Genomic DNA, 22,858 nt, shown 5'->3' with positions numbered 1-22,858 from the left:
AGGAGGCACTGCCTTGGTTTGGTGGGAAGGCAGAACCCAAGCTGATATGAAAAGACATGGCAAGACTATCTCTGTCTGGAGTGAATTTGTTTCTGCAATCAAAAAGTAGTTCTATCCATTGGCCTACATGCAACAAGCCATGATGAGTTGGCAAACTCTTCGGCAGTTGAAAGGGCAAAGTGTGCAAGGGCACACTCAAGAATTTAGAAAGAGAGCATTGATTCTAGGAATCTCATTAGACTCACCAGAAACTCTGTTGAAGTACATTGGTGGTCTACACAGCTACATGAGGCATACCATCCTCATGTTTAATCCCACTAGTATAGATGAGGTATTTGTACAAGCTACTCATCTAGAAGCTAGAGGAAAGAATGGAAGTTCAGAAGTTGGGGGACCATCCCAATCCACTGCAAGCAAGAATAAGGAGAAAAGAAAGTAGAAGTGGAAAGCAAGGAAGGCTAACACTGCACAGAAGAGCAAAGCTTCATGCACTCACTGTAAAAAGGATGGGCATGATGATGAGCATTGTTGGATTCTGCATCTAGAGCTGAGACCTAAGAAGTTCGAGGGCAAGAAGAAGAAGACTGCTGCAGCTATTCAGAAAGATTTGGGGTCAGACTCAGGAGATGAAACAACTATTGCAGCCACAGGTATAAAAGGTAAGAATTTTGAAGCATCTACTAGTAATTCTGCACAATCTATTATTGATGAAGAAAATGAGAGAAAAAGGCATGAGCTTTTCCATATTCGAGTTGTTTCCAAATATCAAAAGATTGATACTTTGTTTGATAGTGGCTCACAAGTAAATTTAATTTCTGAAGCAATTTTAAAGAAATTGGGATTAGCAACTACACCTCACAAGAAGCCATACCCATTAGGATGGTTGAATGATAAAGCACAACTACAAGTGACTAGACAGTGCAAACTGAAGTTTTCTTTTGGGTCAACATTTGTAGATGAGGTTGAGTTAGACATAATTCCTTTGGATATATGTGGAATTGTTTTAGGAAGTCCTTAGTTGTATGATAGAAAGGCTATTTTCTATAGAGCTGAGAACAAGTATCTACTTGTCAAAGATGGAATCGAATACGTTGTAAGAGCTCATAAGCTCAAGAATAATTATACTCTCATAAACTCAGGGCAGATGAAAAGAATGATAAATTCATGCAAACAATTCTTACTGATGGTTGTAAAGGAAAAGAAACCTGATAAAACCAATGTATTTGAGGGCTGTAATGCTAAACAACAAACTGATATAGAAAAGGTTGTTTCAGAGTATGATATATTGTTTCAAGAACCTAAAGGTCTGCCACCCAAAAAGGAAATAGTACATGATATTATTTTGCAGCAAGATGCTCCATTGCCTAACATTGGAATGTACAGGTTGTCTGCTTTAGAGAATGCTGAAATCAAGAAGCAGGTGCAAGAGTTGCTCGAGAAGGGGTTCATCAGGCCTAGCACATCACCATGTGGGTCACCAATCGTTTTGGTGAGAGAGAAAGATGGCTCGTGGAGAATGTGCATTGACTACCGAGCACTGAATAAGATAACAATAAAAAATCGTTATCCCCTTCATCGCATAGATGATCTTTTAGATCAATTGAAGGAAGCTGTTTATTTCACCAAGCTAGACTTGCACAGTGGATACCATCAGGTCAGGGTTGCAGAACAAGATGCATGGAAGACTGCTTTCAAAACAAAGCAGGGATTGTATGAGTGGCTGGTTATGCCTTTTGGCTTAACTAATGCTCTTGGTACTTTCATGAGATTAATGAGTGAAGTACCCAAACCTTTTCTTGATGATTTTGTTATTGTGTATCTGGGTGACATTCTGATTTTTAGTAAAACGTGGGAAGAACATTTAAAGCATGTTAAGCAGACATTAGATGTTTTGAGAAGAGAAAAACTTCATGTTAAACTCTCAAAATGTGAATTTGGCAAAACATCTTTGAATTATTTGGGTCATATAGTAGGGGGTGGTGAATTGAAGATAGATCCCTCTAAGGTGGCAGTCATTGTAAACTGGCCTAAACCCAAATCTGTTACAGAAGTTAGAAGCTTCCTAGGAGCAACACAGTATTGGAGGAAGTTCATTTCTAACTTTTCCTCAATTGCAGTTGCCTTACATGCTTTAACAGGATTGAACAAGGTGTTTCAATGGGGAGGCAAACATCAGAAAGCCTTCGACACCTTGAAAGAAAAGATTAGTACAACATCTGTTCTAGCACTGCCTGATTTTCAAAGACCATTTGAGATCCAAACAGATGCCAGTGACTATGCCATGGGAGCAGTGTTGACACAGCACGATAAACCCATATGTTATCATTCTGAGACTTTTAATCCTGCAGTAGTTAACTATCCTACATATGATGAAAAATTGTATGCATTAGTTCAAAGTGTGAAAAAGTGGAAACATTACTTAATGGGCAAAGAGACACTAATACATACTGATCATCAACCACTTCAATATCTACACTCCCAAACTAAGTTGCAGCAATCAAGTCACTACAGATGGATGGGTTTTCTACAACAGTTTCATTTAGTCATCAGATATAAAAAGGGCATACATAATAAAGTTGCAGACATGTTATCTAGACCTATTATAAATGCATCTACTATACTTAAGCATAATTCTGTGCTACATGAAAGCTACATTGAACAATATGCTCAAGATATAGACTTTAAAGATGTATATGCAACTTTGGGTCAAGGCAAACGGGCAGAAGAATTGGATTACTATGTGAAGGACCGATGCTTATACCATTGTGGGAAACTCTGCATTCCACAAACTGAGAGAGTAAGGATAATTAGAGAAGCACACACTTCTCTGATATCAGGTCACTTTGGGGTAAGTAAAACAGTTGCATAGCTGCAAAGGTTTTGTTATTGGCCAAAAATGAATGAGACAGTTTCTAGATATGTAAGAGGGTGTGCTATGTGTGCTAAAAGAAAGCCCAACAACAGAAAACTAGGCTTATACACTCCATTGCCAGTTCCTTCTCACCCTTGGGAAAGTGTTTCCATGGATTTTGTTGGAGGACTGCCTAAATCTAGGAAAGGTCATGATTATCTATATTTTGTTGTGGATAGGTTCAGCAAAATGTGTATTTTGATACCTTGTAATAAACAGATTACCGCTAAACAAACTGCAAAATTGTTCTTTGAACATGTATGGGTTCATTTTGGATTACCCACTTCTATTGTATCTGATCGAGACACCCGATTTGTGGGGAAGTTTTGGTCAAGTCTGTGGGAACTGATGGACACCAAACTAAAGAAAAACACAGCTTTTCATCCACAAACTGATGGCCAGACAGAAGTAGTTAACAGGACAGTGATCCAGTTACTCAGAGGATATTGCAGCAAACATCCTAAGCTTTGGGATGAACATTTGTGTTATGTGCAGCATGCTTACAACAGAGCAAAACATTCTTCTACACAGAGATCTCCTTTTGAGACCTGTTTTGGTTTCACACCAAGGTCTCCTTTGGATTTTGTCTTTGGTAAAGATACCACAGTTGAGGGACACAGTGATGTGGACAGGGCAACTAGGTTCATTGAACAAATCCAGGAGATCCACCAGGCAGTACAGGAACAGTTGGAAAAGAGCCAAGCCAAATACAAGGCTAGGCATGGCAAGCATCAGATGGAGTATAGTTTCCAAGTTGGTGACCAGGTCTGGCTGTATATTAGCAAGGACGGGATGCAAAGTGAAGGTAAAAAGCTAAAGCCTATCAGGTATGGACCTTTCAAAATACTTGAGAAGATTGGTGAGAATGCTTTTCGCTTTGATCTACCAGCTTACATGCACATCTACTTAGTCGTAAATGCAGATTGCTTGAGATTGTTTGAACCCTCACTGATTGAGGATCCTGAAGAGCAAAGTCAATTGCCTTCTATTGATGACCTGCTACCTTAGTATCTTAATGAATTGCAGGAAGATATAGTGCTGGACATGAAGGTAAGAAAGAAAGTTAATGATGACACATTTTGGAAAAACGCAGTAGAGATTGTGAAAATTGCTGAGCCACTAGTTAAGGTGTTATTTTTGGTGGATGGGGGAAAGATTGTATATGGGTTTCATTTGTGAGGCTATGGATCAGGCAAAGGAGCAAATAAAGGCAACATACAAGGATAGAGTGGCTAAGTATGGGTCTATTTGGGAAATCATTGATCAAAGATGGAATAATCAAATCCATCACCCTATACATGCAGTTGGGTATTTTCTGAATCCAAGGTATCATTATAAAGCTCAACTGTGAGAAGATTTGACTGGATTGTATGAGTGCCTTGAGCACATGGTCCCTGATGAGAGTGAGCAATTGGAGATACACCGATAGATCACTTGTTTTAGTAGAGCCACATGTAGCTTTGGCAAAAACCTAGCAAGGATTGCAAGGGAAACAACTAAGGCAGGTAAACAATATCAATTTTCAAATTCTTATTTTGTTAAACTGTTTATATTATAAAGTACTTATCTTTTGAGGATTGTAGAGAATTGGCAACTCTCTCTTGATCTTTCCTTCTTGCAAAAATCATTGAAATCCATCTGCAAACTCATCCTCCTCATCCTCCTCATTGGTATGTTGCTTTCCTTTCCTTCCCTAGATGAGCTAGGGTTTCTTATTTCAACAAAATCATCGATCTAGGTCTAGATCTAGGGTTTTATCACCAAAACTTAGGGTTTTTCCATTCAAGACTTCTAGTCTTCTAGGGTTTACAAACCCTAAGACTTCTAGATTTCATTGACACCCTTTGTAAGTTCAAAATTTTTTGTCATGTCCAAATTATTTGTTCCTTGAAATAGAATTTGATATAGGATGCCATCATATCATTTCAAACCCTTGAGAATCATAAACCACCTATGAATCTCATCACTGGAATTTGTTGCTTTGTAGGTGAAGAAACCTTTTCTCCTTTGGTTCAATTTGTTCTAGCAACAGCAAGAATCAAGCAATGACACCCTAGCACCAACAACATATCTTGGCTGTCAGAATCATAACTTCAACAGTATAATACTAGCAACATATGCAAGACATCTTCCTGCAAGAAGACAATTTGATGGCCCTGCATACTTTTGCCCAACAACTCAAGTATCCTTATTTCATCATGTCATCCATCAATTGAGGATGCTTCATCTCGGTTAAACGACCGGTATTAGTCGAAGCAAGTATATCAGGATTAATGATAGCCTTTGTGAGGCTTGTTCTCTGCCTCTAGCACTGTAGGTCAAGCCATATTTACAAATCTTCAAGGTTTTTCTAAGACACCCTTGTGATTAGCAACAAGATCTCCAATAAAGACTGCTTTGTAAAAGTAAGATGTCTTCATTGAAAGGGAATTTGGCAGACCCTCATCATACTTGCTTACTGCTTCTTATATCAGCAGTACTAGCATTGAATTATGGAATTATTCAACAGGACAATTGTTAACAAGAACAACCTCACATAATCCTATAATATCATGACTTAAATTTTTTCTCAATTTATCTTTGCATGCATAGCATTGCAATGATGTATTCTCAGCTGAAGATTGTTTTCGGCCTCAAGAATAGTCCTCAAAAATACCCAACGAATGTCTCATTGAGAAGTTAAAAGAAGTCCTTAACTTCCTCTTGGTTCTAGCTTCCTTGTCTTCTAATCAAGCTTGTTGAATAACCTCGCTCTTGGGGTTTTGTCCTTCGTCCCTTCCTTCTAGCCTTTTCCTCAGACTTGGCCATCCTCCGTCCTACTTCTTTGCGACTAGGGTCATATTCTAAACCAACCCTACTTGTAACCAAATCAGACCTAACCTCCTACTTTGGGTCCCTGTCTTTTAGGGCACAAACAAAATAGTCTTCCCCTAATATTAACTCAGGTTCATATCTTTCTTGAATTAAATCTATTTTTTGGGGTAGTTTCACAGAAAGACAACTTTGCTGACTTCTTTTGCTCTTCGAATTGAGTCTCCCCGACTTCCTTTCATAATCCTCTAAGGCCTCTTGGCCTTCCTGATTTGGGACAGAGGCCCTTCGACCCTCTTGCACCTAGGGCTGGACCCATTCGGTTTGTGACTAGGACTGAGGCTATTTGACTCTAATCTAGGGCATTCAATCTCAAACAGGATTTCATGAGAAGGGCTAATGAGAGAACAAACCCTGGTGAAATAGCTTGAAACAAGTTGGTTTCTTGAAGGCTGCTCTTTCACCAACGCTTTGATACCATGTTGATTTTTCATGTTCTTCTAGTCTGATAGTTACTTCCAATGATTTCTTAATTAATTCTTCTTGTGTTACATTCATCATTAAGAAATTATACATAGAAAATCTCAACTGAAAAACAATAATGACAGTAGGATCATGAAGAGACAACAAAACACAATAGACACAATTTTTTTTATCTTAGGAAAAACCTTACTAGGGAAAAACCCAACAACCTTTTCTTAGAGAATTTGTCCAATTCGACAAGTGATTCAATTTGAATTGTCCAATAAAACTAGGTCAAACTGACCAAAAAATAAGCTCAGGTCAAACTTGGTCAAACTACCCACAAATAACCTTAGTCAACCTGCAGTCAACTGCCTAGACATAGGTCGAATTTCAGCCTCTTGCAACTACCTTAGAAACTCAGTCAACTTGCCTCAGATCCGTGGTCAACCTTAGAAATTCCATCAAATCTTGCCTCAAAAATTCGGCCAATGCTGGTCAAGCAGATCTCCTTGATTCTCTCTCCTTCGTACATGTGAACAAAAATCATATGATCTTGTGGGTGATTCGAATTGCTCCAAATGGGTGAGGACGAATGGTAATATATAGTTATTGAAAGACTTTGAATAGGTGTGTTTTTTCACTGAGTCGGCTTGTACTTCTTGGAGGGCCAACTTGACTTTTGGAGACAATTCAAAATTTAAATTCAAAATTTCTTCTTTTCTATTTCTTTTATGGGCCGACTTCGTGTAGCTGGGATTAGCAAATGCAGCTACCCAAAAATTCAACACTTAGTCACTATTTTTGGTGAACATTATCTTGCAAGTTCGAAAATAGTTGAATCTGATATGGATTCAAAGTAGTTCGTTGAGGTTTGATTTGGTTCAACCCACGATTTTTTTTTTTAATAAAGGGTAAAACCCTAAAGTTATGGGTGGCCATGTTCATTGTGCATCTTGACTGACCCCAAGTGCTACCTATACAATGCACAGTCTTGGATTTCATGACTTCGGCCTCGACTGTGTTAATGTTATGCAAGTTTCCTCCTCTTCAATCACTGCGAGGGAGATCTGAGCAGCTAAGACCTAGGTTCTAGGTTTAAGTTTAACTCGTGAGTTGTGTTTTAGCTCCACAACTAGTGTGATGGTGTCCATTCATTGCACTGTTATCATATGACAATCGACAAGCACTCTGGTTATTGGTCAACCCTTGTTTTGACTTAGCTTCTCGTTCGTTTTAAGCTTCATCCTTCAACATTGTATTTAAATGTGTCAAGTGTGAAGAGTTGAGGGCTCAATTTTGTATTCACATTCCAATTTTCTTTTTGCATGCTCAATTTTGTAAACTTTTTTGATGTTATGTTTATGTTTTTAATTTGATATTTTATGATTGTGATTTTAGATTATGAACATGAGATTTGCTTTTAACATATATGTTTTAATGATTAATCATGTTGGTATGTTATTTTCATTTATATCACGTGTTTAAAGAGAGTATTGAATTTTATTATATATATTTTTTAATTGTCAAATTTTGTAACATGTCGATCTTAATGCAGAATTTTATTCTCGAATTTTTCATTATCAAACTTTTGTCGAACTTCAAAGTCGCTGAAATCGAACACGAACACGAACACGAACCAAGTGACTTAGGAGATAACTTGGATGACACAACATGGAGACTAATGGGCTGAACTTGAGGGTCGATCCCCATATACTTGGACATCAACATGGCGGTTGGGGAATTTACATGAATAATTTTTGACTGGGAGAGTCATCTTCATGCTTCATGGAGGTCCCTTGACCCAAGATATGGCCATGGCTACTCAATGGATGCTTGCTTTGGAGGTTACGAGACATTATAGCACAGGTTTATGGAGTTGTTTTAATAGAGCCACTCCATTTAGAGAGATTTATGCCACCTTTTTGAGTACATTTTTGACCATTGGAGGCCTATTCAACCATCTTGGAGGATCTCTAGAAGCATCTACGTTTCTTGGGACCTTTGGAGGCCAACGTGGCATCTTGGGAAATCATTTTGCTTACTTGGAGGAGACAACCTCTCTTTTAGGGTTTTAATTCACCTCATTCATTGTACATGTGGCTTGACCACTTTTATTTTATTGTTGTGATAAATTGCTTCTTTGTGATTTTGATTTTCTTACCCTAGATCTAAGGAATCATATGAAAAATTATTATTTTATTATAAAAGGAAGAGATGCATCATCTATATAAAGAGATGCACTTCCTCATTTGTAGTAAAAATATTTTAAAAACGTGATAAGTAAAGAAAAATATTTTTTAAACAATTGAAAGGGGAAATTGGGCCATATTAGCGTGTCGTATACAATGTTGCACTAATCGTTATCGGGATATTATCGGTGCGGGGAAAAAATCGTAAAAATCGGGAAAAAATCGGTAAAAATCGGGAAAAAATCGTAACATACAAAAATATTCATTTTTTTCAATTTTTTTAATATCTAAAGCATCTACAACATAAAATAAATACATTGACACATAAATATGATAAAAGAACTAATATTTAAGATGTTTAATATCATTTCTAGTGCCACATCACACATAACAGTGAATCATGTCCTGAATAGTAAGTCCTGACTCATGACTCCCAACTCAGCCTCAAAATATCAACAAAAAATATAACAATGTATCTCATATCATAATTCATAATGTCATATACAATGAAATGAACCAAATAACTAAAGTCTAATACTATTTATTTCCTTTGCCCCTCTAGATGTAGATGTCGGTGGAGTTGGCAGTGGACTCTGTTGTGCTCTAGACGCTGAAGAACTAGGAGCTACCAGGAGGTAGATCACGTCTTCTACTGGTGACAGGGGTAGCTTGTGTCACCTCCTCCTCATTAAAAAAAAAAAAAAAAAATTTCCTGCGTTATTTCATAAAAAATAGCTAAAAAAAACTTGTTTTTATCGGCTGATAAAATCGTGAATTTTAAAAAATTGCGATTTTACGATTTTATCGCGATAAAATCGCGAGTTGTGGACTTGTATATGCATTGTACGGGTGCTGATATGCGCTGTAAAATGCTGATACATGCTGTATGGTGCTTGAAACATTTATCAAGAGGGGTGATACATGTATATAAAACGTGATACACGAATCACCCCTCTTGATGTGTGTATCAAGCGCGCTTCATCATAGCCATACTGAACCACGCTTGATATGGATTTGAAGAGGGGGGGGGGGGGGCGTGTATCCTGCAACATAGGTCTAAACAAGAAACCCGCACAAAATCATAGTACAACGACTGAAGTAACAAGTGAAACGAAGAAAACATAGCACCATATGTGTGTGTAAGCATATAGTGTACCATCTATGAATGCATATATCCTTTGAGGTGTATGAGATAGGAGTTGATATACCATGGCTGAGGCATCTTAAAGAACTAAGGAGAACTGATGTGAGGCAAGGTCATCATATGTCTGGAAGAATAAGTCTAAATATGGATGAGATGAGCAAGAGAGTTCATGTAAGCTGGAACATCATACAATTGAGAAAGTGGCTCTGGAAGTAGTCAACCTTGCACCGGAGGGGGAGAGGGGGGGAACAGTCTGCCTAACCTATTTTGGTCACCTTGTTTTACATTAATAAAATTATCTCATATATGATATCTAATGACTTTAGTGTATATATCTTGGTATTGTTGAGTTATTAATAAATAAGCCAGCTTAGAGTCTAGAGATGAATAATATGATTTAGTATTGTGCTTATTTCATGATGGTTTCTGTTATGGATCATCTCTCTTATGAGTCTTGTCTTCGTTTCCTTTTCATATTGAAGAATATGACCAACTCTCTCTTTCTACAATTTTGTATCACGTTGCGTTTCTACATAATCTTCTAATATCCTTTTAAAGTAAAAAAGTGTAAAAGCCAAAAGTGCTCAAATGAGACTATCGAGATTATTCGAGCTCTATTATTCCTTCTATTGTGTCTCACAATTACTAGTGTGTCCAGAGTTTTTTCCTCTGCATGCTTCATTTTTTTTATGCAATCTGTTTTATTTGTAAAGTGGCCTTGTATGATTTACATGTGATTTGGATCAATTCAACTCTCCTATTTTTCCAACGTTCTTTTTGGTTGCTTTTGATAGAAGTATTTTGGTTTGTGAGCTTTTTCAATTTCAATTCTGAATCAAGAGACTGTTTTGGGTTGTGGAATTTTTCTCATGGTTGTGGATGCATACATCTTGAAATGTTGCTGAATAAGGGAATGTTAAGTTTACAATATCTGGAAATGGGTGTTCCTTTAAGTAAGTGGTTGAGCAAAAAAACAATTTATTGCATATTTTCATTTTGATTTTAATATTAGGTCTGAAAAGTCATGATTGATTCATTTATGGCAACTAACTAATAAGCAATTATATGTTGGATTTTTATTGCAGAGACAATTCTAAGATATGTTCTTGTGGAGGAGATAGAAATATTTTTTATTGGGATGTGTCAACTGGCCGCGTGATTCGAAAATTTCGTGGACATGATAATGAGGTTGATTATTTGCTTGTTGAGTTGTCCAAGTATGATTGTTGGCTGTGTATTCTGTCATGTTTGTATGATATATTCATGCAAATATTGTTTCTCTACATTATTGATTAATTTTTGGGTATACATTCATGTGAGATATAATATTGTGAAATAGATGATTATTGATATCATCAAATGGAATGGAGGTATACATTTTCTTTCTTGTTCAGAGCGGATTATCTCACTGATTCTTAGTTCCTTAAAAAGAGAAAGGGATATGTTTTTCAGACGACCCTATTCAAAACCTGACGAAAGCTTGAAATGGCTAGTGTTCATTTGAGAGAGTGGAAAGGAAAGGGTGGCTAAGTACATTACAATTTAAACAAGTATAGCTGATTCTGTGAGCATACCAACAAAAAGTTAAGTCATGACAGATTAGGTGAGGCAATGTAAATCCCTACATCTAAGTATAATAACGAATATTTGATCTTCTTGCAATAGGCAACACAATAAAAGATGAAATGAAATATCATGATCTTGAGGCTAAATATCATAGTATATTTTGATATCTTGTGGTCTTATGCTCTTGGGAACTGGAAGGCTATGGATTTTTGTAAGTATAGAAAAAAATTATAGAAGATCCTTTTAAAAAATTGAATTTGCCTTGATTTCTCATTAAGAAGTCTCGTTTCTTGGAGAATATAAGATGTAAATTATTGTATCAAGGTTTGTTCTTCTGTTGTCTTTGAACAGAAGCTATTGCACTTGATTAAGTGAATAAAGCCATGGTTACTCCAATATCTACATAATGTTGAAGAGCTAGTGTAATGACCCATCTTTAATATAGATAGGGCAAGACTATTAGCATGCATACGATGCATGCATATGATAGCTACATATGCATGTATCGCATGCACTGCACTAGTATTTATATTCTAAAATTAACTATAAATGTTGAATATCATGACACTCCTTCAAACAGAAGTTACCTTCACCCATCAACATGCATATTGCTTAATGCATCATAATTAATGAGAAAATACCAATGATGTAAATTTAAAAAGTATAAAGTAAAAAGGGGTTATAAAGGAATAGATGTAAAAATTAAGTTAATTTTTAAATACGGTTATATAATTATATATTCCAAAATATTAATAAATTATATCAATAAATTATTAAAATGATAAAGTAAATAAAAATAAAGTACCCAGTATGAATCTAGGGCATTTATATTAAACAAACAAAAATCCTAAATATAATATAACCACACCTTTAAAGGAATATGACTCACGTTACACAGAAGGAAAAGGTGTCACTACGAATGGAAGCGGTGGGTTCGCTAGTGGAGAGAGCGGTCACCGCCAAGGAAGGATACATATAGAGGTAGAAGGAGTTTTGGAGGGGATCTGAACTGGGGAGAAAACAAAACAGTGGAGAAAGGAGGAAGAACGAAGAATCTGAGGACGGTGGGAAGAAGCACAGTGGGAAGGAGCCTTGCTTGTTCTGAAGTTTTTGGGCACGGGGGAACAGATTGCAGAAATTGAAAAGCAATCTGGACTGAGTACCCAGGTTGTACTTGGTTTGGCTGGGAGGTTATGGTCTTTTGGTAACAGGAGCGAGCTGGGAAATCCTGAAGCCTCTTCATCCGCAGGAAAACAGGTAGGTACTCTCATCAATTCTGTCAATTAGATTTGTAAAATTTTTATGTAATTTTATCACAGGTTCATGATGATTTTAAGAAATCCTTTACTGTCTTTACGATGGCTGTTAAATTCTATATAGTCCTTACAGCTAGCAGCATGAACAAACACAAACGTCAAGGCACTAGAACTCCTTTGCACTTGATTGAAAATTCGAGATTGTGTTAGCTTTTGGGCTTACCAAAAGTGTTTTCACCTAGCAAGGGGAGAGCTAGGTCTCCTAGGTATTTGGTGATGCTTGATGAGCATGTAGGTGGCTCAGGTTGAGTGTATGCTTGACCTCGTATAGAGTTCTGTCATAGTGTACTTAGGAGTTGTTAATCCTATGTGGCATGATGACTAACCCATTGGATGGTCACAATGGGGGAGTTAGATTCTTGATTAGAAAAGGCATTTGCTTGTTAAGATGAGTGCTAGGTACTTGGAGAATGACACTTAGCGCTAAGAGCATGGGACCATGTGACATACACCTTGGACATACACCTTGGATGTTGGATACTTGACTTGAGGATGCTTCGGTTGAGGATCATACTACATGGAGGTTAGTTGTGGACCTGCTCACATATGTTGAGGAGAAACATTGTGTAATATCCCGTTTAGAAAATTCTCATGATTTTGCATCTAAAATTTACGGCATAAACTTCCTTCATTAAAAACCCAATTAAAATTTCACATTTACACCAAAACAATTAGCAGCACAAGAAGTAAAATATGCAGTAAATCCAGAAATAACACAAGAGAGAAATAATGCAGCTTTATTTATTTACTGGGATAGATTACGCCCAACTCTCCATAAGAAATATTTGCGGTAATGGCCACTAGAAAATCTGCTACAATGCTGGAATGACCTCCATAATAAGACTGGAATCAATAAACACATATGTGAATTCTGGATGAATTCACCAAAGGGAGAGATGGGTTCCTGCCCACTCTCACTGAATCACCCGAGATACGTATCCAAGTCTCTAGAAGTATCTTATTTTGATTATTTTAATATTATTCTAGAAGCTCCCCATTTGGCTCCATCTAAGTGACTTCTACTTTTATTTTATTTCACTCAAGTCACTTTTGGCCTTTTTCCTTCAATTAATTATTTTCCCCTCCTTTTATTTAATTAAGTGACTAATAAAGTCACTTTTAATCTAGGAAAATGGAAAATCGCTCACCATGCTCTATTTGGCCCCTAGGAGTCTCTTCTCATCATCCCATCCTGTAGATCTTCTCGTTATGGTTCCAACGAGCTATTACACTGAGGTGTTCCATCAAATAAGCCTCTTGGAATGCCGCCTCAAGCATAATTAATTAAGTCAGGCCCAATAATAACTCTGTTTTACGAAAGTTGTCGGAATGCAACAAATCAAAAGGAAAGCTGTGTGGATGATGGTAAATGTCAAGCGAATATCATTGGATCACATAAAAACTCCTCAAAACCCCTCTGAGACCCTTGATGATTTAATCCTGCTTCTGTGACCTGGCCATCACATACCCTGGAAATCCACCCTCGCTGTACTATAGAGGAAAATAAAAATGGGAACATGACAAATCCTGCCACCCCAAGATTGCTTGTCCTCAAGCAATCTGTATATGCCCACTGCTGAGGCATCTGACTACCAGGATTCCATACAAACCACTGTGGTACGCCATGTCTCCATGCTAACCAAACATGAACAGATCCCTTAATGCTCGGATTCCAGACTAAGCTTTGAATTGTCTTGCAGCCAACAGATCCTCTTGGATCCCAATGCCACCATGGCCGATCATCAACACCTCTATCCCATGGCTCTAATTGCGCTCTATCTCTGGCTATAGATGCTGCTCCATCAGTCCAATACCAACTCATCACTTCTATCCAATCCAACCCCTGGCACAGACCAATGCCAATCCCACTTTGATGACGCTGGGATGGAACGCTGAAGAGCTGTCGGTCTACATCCCACTGCCAACTGGAGCATGTAGTGTCCCTCATGTCTAAGGGTCCTTACTGTACTATGCCCTTGACTAAGTATATTGCACCATCAACAAGATAACAACTCATGATTTCCCACCAATTCAAAGCATGGACACCTGTGTAAGGAACATGTCTACTATGCGGATGCTGGTCCATGCTCAACACATGCTGCTATGCTCGATCAACCAATAAGATCTGTCTAAGAAATCTTGCCCCTCTCTCGATAATGGGAAAAAATGGGCAAGCCGTGCGACAAGCCCTGTCTATGTACTCCTGGAGAGGGCTGCTGCCTGAAAATGCTGCAGCGTTGCTGGCTACCACTGCATCTATTTGAACCTCATCAATGAGTAGACCCAAAGATGGATGCACCATCATCTCCAAAATATCCTCCCTTGTCTGACGGGAAACTCCACGCTCCTCCTGCAAAACTATCCTGTTAGGCTCCAACACCTCCTGACGACTAGTGTCTGCAAGTACTACAACCCTGCTGGTTGCCTGTGCATCTGTCATCTCCTCGCCAATGGATGGCCTAAAGGATGGCGTCTCATCCCCCTCCATCATGGGCTCAACATGAGCCACTAGCTAGCTCTCCAAAAACAACCAATCATGCACACTATGCATACCCCCCTCTGGTCACTCATGCTCCTCTATGTGCTCTCCATGCTGAATCACGTGTCGCTCTTCTCGCAAGTCTGTACCCCAGGCAATTTTCTGCTCATCATACTCCTCCATCACACAAGGATGCATATCTGGGTTGCTGTCAACAACTCTACATGACTGCTCATGCTCCTAGGAGGCACCCTCGTATGAACCCATGGACTCAACTATAAAAGAAGAATCCCCATCCAGAAAGCTAGAAGGAACTTCCTCTTGATCTCCCTTTGCCATCTCCCCCGTGTCACTCATGCATGAATGGTCAGGTCCCCAAGGTTCCTTGTAGATGAAGCAAAGACCCTTCCTCTGCATATCATTCCTGCTGCATGGTTGGTCACCACAAATCCTCCGCAACTCCTCCTGGGTCAATCGTCTCTTGAACAATTTTATGCTTTGCTTAACCAACCTTTCAGCTAGTTCATAAGCAGTAGGTGAGACCAACTGTTCCTTCCTCCAAATGGCCAACAATTTTGACTGCAACTTTCTACAAATGGCCTCACAGTCTCCCATACATGAAGATAAAATGCACTGCATGTTTGTTTGGACTGTGTCAGGATGATGTCTTTTATCGCTGAAGAAGTGTTGGAACATTTGTAGGATCGAGTCATCACACTCCAGGTCAAAAATGAGGTCATAAGATCTAACTGTTGTTATGACTTCTAGAATCTCTGGCTTCTTCCCAAAAGTAAGATCCTCGCTCTTATCTAAGTCCTGAAAGGTCTCTACTATCAATTTGAAGACTCTCCTCATAATGTCATCACTGTAAGGGGGTATAGGTGCGATCATCATTATGATACTACTGAGACAGGAGGCAACTAGAAGTTTGACCCCTTCACAAGGGTGCTCCAAAAAATTGCGTTGTACTAGGTCAAGCATGGCTAGTTTTAACTTTTAGAGCCCAAATTAAGCTCTTCCCATCTAGCTGATCCACCTTGGAAAGGAGTGAGTCTAGTTCTTCCAATTTGAGGAGGGCTTTGGTTGTAACCCTCATGAATTTTAGATCTGTCCCAAGTACAAAGAGTTTGTGCCCGATTTACGGCTCCTCCTGCAAATCCCTTAGCTGCTCTTGTTGAAGAATGGAATGGACCCATATTGAGAAAGCTCTACTGTTCTGTTTGAGTTTTTGGTTCAATGTTGCATGGTGGTTCAAGGAATTAACTTCTATATTGTTCAGTCTTTTCAACTCTTTTAGGAGTTCTGTGAATTTCTCCATGGTTTAACCCAACGATGACAAGTACATCAGGCTGACTCATACAAGACTTTGTCATGTCCCCAATAAATAATTTTGCTAAGGAGAATTCTCAATTTTGCAATTTTGGCGATTAATAAATATTTTGGCATAAAATCTTAAGAAAAGTGGGTTGTGGAGGCATAATTTAATTTTGGAGAGAAAGGAAGGATAAACTTAGGAAAACAGATAAATTAAAGTGATGGTGGATTGTGGGGGCCACTCAAGTGGGGAAATCGAACCACAAGGAAAGAAATGATGGGGGGTCAAATTAGTGGAGCCCCCAAGGAAGAGGAGAGAAACGATTATAAAAGGGAGAGAAGAGCCTCATTTTTGCATCTTTTGGCATTTCATTTTCAGAATTAGAGAGTTTGCTTGAGCTACCTAGACAAGTCAACCAGTGCTGTTTAGCATAAGGAATTTCCACCCGGGAATTCCATCGCTTCTTCACTGAACTTCGAGTGTCACAATAGTAGAGGATTTGAGAGCAAAATCCATCATTTGGAGAGGCAATTGCAGTGAACATTCAACTAGTGCGAGTTCCAGGAGGACACAGTTGAGGGATTCATGGAGATTGGAAGAGCAGGTATTTGGTAGATTCCGGATTGGAGAATTTGCAAAAACATTTCCTTGTGGAGGACGAGTTTTTTCTTGGAGGTTTTCTGGGCTGAAGACACAACTATTTGGAGGGCTGAATTTTCTTCTCTAGGGCCTGGGCAGGGATTTTCTTGGCACACACAACGCAGAGGTTGGGAGAGTAGATTTCGTGCAACACTTGGGCTGGAATTTCACATCTATTTTTAGAGAAATTCTACAGAGGAATTCCCAACAGTTTGAGGGAGGAATTTGGAGCTAATTTGCAGCAGAGCTTTCAGGCTGGACACAAAATCTAGTAGCTGGGAATTTCACACTAATTTGGGTATTCTGGGTCAGTTGGAATCAACCCAAACGATTTCTGGGCTTTGTTGGTTGGGGTGTGAGGAGCCTCTCTCTAATTTTTCAGAATTTTTGGATCAGTTTTGAGGGTTCATAATACAGTTTGCCTCCAGTAGCATCAGTAGAAGCAACGACATAAATTTCTGGGTAGTGCGTTTGGACAGATTGAGCCATTTACAATGGAGATTTTACTTGGTTCCTCACCTGGGTATTGCATGCTTGCAGTAGCAAGCCTAGGTTCTATCATTTCAATCCAGTGTACTTAGTTCTAGTTTGAAATTGCATAAAATGGCTCAGATTTATGGTTGCTATTCTATGGTTCACTGATCTATATCTGTTTTTTTAAATTTGTGCTTATATGTGTGAATTTCCTTGCTGTAGTCTAGTGCATGTATTTCATATTCATTATATTTCCTAATTTGGGACATTACAGTGGTATCAAAACATGTTTTTGTCCTGTGTGGGAGAAAACTGATAGGTGATGCCACCTAGGAACCAAGGCGTAGTCTTCGAAAGAGGCAGAGGCAGGGGCAAAGGAAGAGGACATGGTAGAGGAGAAGAACATGAACATTTTTCTGATACAGAGCTTGACAAGGCCATAGAACACATGGAGGACCAGGGAGGTAACGAAGGTAATGAGTAGCCAAGGCAAGGAGGTCAGAACCAAGTTATGGATGAGCTGTTGAGGGTAAATCAACAGATGTTGAGGCAAGGCCAGTTGATGATGGATATGATGCAGCAGATGATGGGCTTGCAAGTGCAGAACCAACCAAGGCATGACCACAATGGAGATGGGGGTTCTAGAGCAGGAGGTGCGAGCCACCACATGCATGAGCGTACATTTCAGCAGTCGATTAGCCAGGCTAGCCGTCCCACTATGCCACAGTTTATGGATGAGCCAGAGAGAGAGAGAGAGAACCATCTTGTTGCAGATTTGGTGCACTTTGTGAGACAAGGATTGATGAGTATGAGGGGTTGGATCCCAGGATTCAGCGTGTCATGTCTTTTAGAGAGTTTATACACCTAAATGAGAGACGTGAGACTAGGGCTAGAATGTCTTACAGAGGAGGACAATCAAACCAAGAGATGCAAAAGGTAGCAGGGAAGGTCATGCTTCCATACTTTGATGGGTCAACCAAGAGTTCAGCTAGAGCATGGGTCCAAAAGTTGGACACTTATCTCCATTTGAACCCCATGCGAGAGATTGATGCTATCCGATTTGCCACCTTGCATTTGGAGGGAGATGCGCAGGAGTGGTGGTACCATGGCTTGATCACTCTTGGGCACATACACATTACTTCCTATACTGAGTTCACCAAGAGATTGATCGAGAGGTTTGATAGGAAGGATCCACAATTGCACTTCGGAGAGTTGGCACATCTGGGACAGATTGGTAGTCTTGAGGCCTACATATCAGAGTTCCAGCGATTGGCCATGATGGTTACAGATATTTCGGAGACTTGACTGATTATGTTGTTTGTTGAGGGGTTAGCTGATCCCCTACATGGTTGGGTGAGGGCCTATAGGCCCATGACATTGTTGGATTCCATTTCTAGAGCCAGAGACATGATTGACACCTTGCCCAAGACAAAGGCTCCTTTGCCCATCAGACACACTGCACCTCTAGGGGGTAGAGATGCTAGACAATTACATAAGGAGGTTGAGTGTGGACAACCTAATGATGAGACTAGGAGGGACCTATGGAGGAGGAAGTTGTGTTTCACGTGTCAGGAATTGTGTATCGGGGCACAAGTGCACCAAGGGCAAGACGCATTACATCGAGGTGTATTTAGATAGTGAGCCCGATGATGAGATTGAGGAGGATGTTGACGCAGGAGATGGAGGACCCTAGTCCATGGGAGGACGACGACGACCACCATGACCGCAGGGAGGAGGACTGCTTCTGCCTACTGGAGGCATTATTGCTTTGCTTCGGGGAGTTCCGACGTATCTGACACTACGGATGAGGGGTACATTTGAGGGACAATGTATTTTGGTGCTAGTGGATAGTGGAGCTACCCACAATTTTATTGATGCTCAGATGGTGGAGCAGAGAGACATACACACAAATACATTTGAGGGGTTTTTAGTGCTTGTTTCAGGAGATTAGACCATGCAGTGCCTAGATATGTTCCCAGCTTGACCCTGACGATGGAGAATTATTCGATGATAGGTCATTTCTTTGTGGTTGATGTGCCAGACACCAATGTGGTGTTGGGCGTTTAGTGGCTATATTCTTTCGGGCGTGTCACTATTGACTGGAAGAAGTTAGAGATGGAGTTCATGGGACCGAATGGGAAGCAAGTAGTGTTGAGGGGCATGCATTCGTATTGGCCACAGACCGTGTTAGCCCACAGGATGGAGGCTGATTTGAGACATGGGGACATAGCATGGGCAGTATAGTTGTGTATTTCAGAGATGGGGAAGCAACAACATCCACATCCGGATATCTTGGCACTACTAGAGAAGCATCAGGCAGTGTTTGGGGACATTCCTCCAGGCTGTCCACCAGATAGAGGGTTTGAGCATACTATAGAGCTAGAGGACTTAGGAGGGTGTGGATGCAGTCATCACTACTCCCTACAGACATCCCAAGGCATACTAGGATGAGCTCATGAGAGCTATACAAGAGTTGTTGGCCTTGGGACACATCAGACTCAATTCCAATCCCTTTGCTTCTTCAGTTGTGCTGGTGAAGAAGAAGGACAAGGCACTTCACATGTGCATTGATTATAAGGCCTTGAACAAGAAGACACTGAAGAACAGGTACCCGATCCCACGCATCGATGAGTTGATGGACAAGCTTAGAGGAACTAAATACTTCTCTAAGATAGAATTGTGTTTGGGATACCATCAGATTCGGGTGAGAGAGTAGGATATCCCTAAGATTGCATTTTGATGTCATTATGGGCATTTTGAGTTTCTTGGTGATGCACTTCGGGCTAACGAACGCACCAGCTACTTTTCAGTCTTTCATGAACCATGTGTTCCGCAAGCAGTTATGCAGGTTTGTGCTGGTATTCTTCGATGATATTTTGATATACAACAGGATGTGGGAGGAGCATTTGCAGCACTTGGAGGAGGTCCTGCGCATCTTGGAGGAGCAGTAGTTCTATGCCAAGATGTCTAAATGCGAGTTTGGATTGATAGAGATGTTATATTTGGGACATGTGATTGGGGAGGATGGAGTCAGGGTCCATCAGGAGAAGATCAAGGCCATTTTGGATTGGCCTACACCCAGGAATGTGATGGAGCTGTGAGCTTTCTTGGGTATATGTATTTACTATAGGCGGTTTCTGAAGGGATTCTCTTAGTTGGCAGCACCCCTCACAAACTTGATGAAGAAGGGAGCATTCGAGTGGACCAACATGGCATAGGAGGCTTTTGAGCACCTCAAGAGGGTGATGAGCAATAGTCCGGTCTTGGCTTTACTAGATTTTTCTTAGCCCTTTGTGTTGGAGTGCGATGCATTTGGAGAGGGTATTGGGGCAGTTCTGATGCATGGAGGCCACCCGATTGCATTTAAGAGCCGGAAGCTGCAACCTCATGAGAGATTGTATTCCGTTTATGATAAGGAGATGTTGGCCATAATGCATGTTCTAACCAAATTTCGATAGTACTTGGTGGGTAATAGGTTTAAGGTGAAGACTTATTACAATAGTCTTCAATTCTTTTGGAGCATAGGGAGCTTAAGGAGAGGCAATAGAAGTGGGTCAACAAGATCTAGGCCTATGGTTTTGAGATAGAGTATGTCAAGGGCAAGCAAAATATAGTAGCTGATGCCTTGTCGAGGAGGCCCACGACACTCTCACTGATGGACATCACTCAGGATTGGAAGGCGCAGTTATTGGTGGAGTACTCCAAGGATCGACATGCATGTGAGATCTTGGATGGTACCGTAGGGGATGACAGGTACAAAGTGATGGATGAGGTGATTTATTACAAGGACAAGATCTATTTGTTGCCAGACTCACAGCTGCAAAGGAAGATCTTATAGACGACTAATGATTCACCATTGGCCGGGTACCAGGGGTTTTCCTACCGGGCCATCCAAGAGCGTTTCACTTGGAGGGGCCTCAAGGAGGATGTTCTAAGGCATGTCCGGGAGGAGTGTGATGTTTGTCAGAGGAATAAGGAGGAGCAGAGACATCTAGCTGGCTTATTTCAGCCCCTTCTGATTCCATAGAGGAAGTGGGAGAGCATCTTTATGGATTTCATCACAGGGCTTCCAACTGTGCAGGGATGTGATTGTATATATGTGGTGGTGGACAAATTGACCAAGTTTGCCCATTTCTTCGCCATTCCCTTAAGATCTTTAGCCTCACAGGTAGCCAAGCTCCTTTTCAGGAAGGTATTCAGGTTACATGGTCTTCCTAAGACCATCATTAGTGACTGAGACAACAGGTTTATGGGGGCATTTTGGCAGGAGTTATTCAGATTGGTGGGCATTGAGCTCACTCCTAGCACTAGCTACCACCCCCAGACAAATGGGTAGATAGAGATCGTGAACAAATGGCTGGAGGGGTATCTGCGGAACTCTGTGACTGCGCAGCAATGCACATCGGTGACGGGGCTTCACTTGGGAGATCTACTACAACACCATTCACCATATGTCCATCTGTATGTCACCTTTGCATGCCCTTTATGGTTATGATGCATTATCATTCGCTGACATGATTTTTGGAGATGCTGAGCCCCTAGGGAAAAGGATTGGTTATAGGAGAGCCAAGAGATCCTAAGGGTTCACGAAGACAACTTACAGACAGTGTAGAACCAATATAAGATGTATGCAGACAGAGACCATGTGGAGAGGCATTTTGAGGTTGGAGACTTAGTTTTCTTACGTTTCTAGCCGTATAGGCAGTCTACATTGAAGCAAAAAGGAGCTGAGAAGTGTTGATTTGGGGTAGCATCGGATGTGCTCTAGCCATGAAAATTGGTGGAGAGGTTAAAGCACATGAGATCTCCAAGACCCAGAAATGGTTTGGACAGATTGTACCCGGTTTGGGAGATATTAAAATAATTAATATTTTTAATGGAGTTCCAAGTCTAAACTTAGGAAAAAAATATTAATGGGTATTAAATTTTAATATAAAAATGGGTTGGAAGGTTCCAAAAGTCATGGATCAAGCCAAATCTAATCTTAGCCGTTGATTAGAGATATAATCTCAGCCGTTGAAGGACCAACGAGAAAAGTATAAGAAGAGGCTTGAGGGTCAGTTGGAAGATACACCAGAGTGATCAGTCATTCATTTTGCTAGAGCGAGGTTGCTAAGCAAAAGTGAATCAGTGATCAACAATGAGGGGCAATGAGTATTGGACAGAGAGGCAAAGTCAGTACTAAGAGACCAGCGCAAAAGTAGGGAGAGCGAGAGCAACGCAAAAGTAGGGAGAGCGAGAGCAACAACCAGTTTAGGCCACGCAGAGCACAACAGAGACATTGCAGAGGCCAGAGGGACTGCGTCATCCATGCAGAGGCTGTTGGAGTGATGCAAAGGGTCCCAGAGGCTGCACAATGCCTCAGAGGGCTGACATAAAGGGTCCTGGGGTTCATTGCAGGTCAAAAAGAGGCTGACGTAGAGGCTTGAAGGGCTAGCGCTAAGCTTCAGAGTCGCTAGAGAGGGTTTCGTGGGACAGGTTTTCTGAATACTTGTTTTCGAATATAGAGGTATTGCTGCCATGTATTTTTCTCTGTTGGGTGAGCTGGT

At 40.3% G+C, this 22,858-nt stretch overlaps 1 protein-coding gene across 2 annotated transcripts in view; it reads left to right on the top strand.

Moving 5' to 3' along the window:
- Nucleotides 1-22,858, top strand: part of LOC149180252 (Transducin/WD40 repeat-like superfamily protein) — a 251,176-nt gene that overhangs the window by 69,530 nt on the left and 158,788 nt on the right. For both annotated transcript variants that reach the window (XR_016256905.1, XM_089415989.1), the window contains exon 2: nt 10,606-10,708. Coding sequence is in view for 1 of the 2 variants with exons in the window: in XM_089415989.1 (XP_089272115.1) it covers nt 10,606-10,708 (103 nt within the window). In the remaining variant the exon portion in view is untranslated. The remainder of the gene's footprint in view (nt 1-10,605; nt 10,709-22,858) is intronic.

Source organism: Pinus tabuliformis, chromosome 3_2 (assembly GCF_031772625.1).
Source record: "Pinus tabuliformis cultivar Carrire ecotype Pingquan chromosome 3_2, CPIR1, whole genome shotgun sequence".
Taxonomy (NCBI): Eukaryota; Viridiplantae; Streptophyta; class Pinopsida; order Pinales; family Pinaceae; genus Pinus; species Pinus tabuliformis.
The sequence above is the reverse complement of the archived record's forward strand: the minus strand, read 5'-3'. Positions and strand labels throughout refer to the sequence as shown.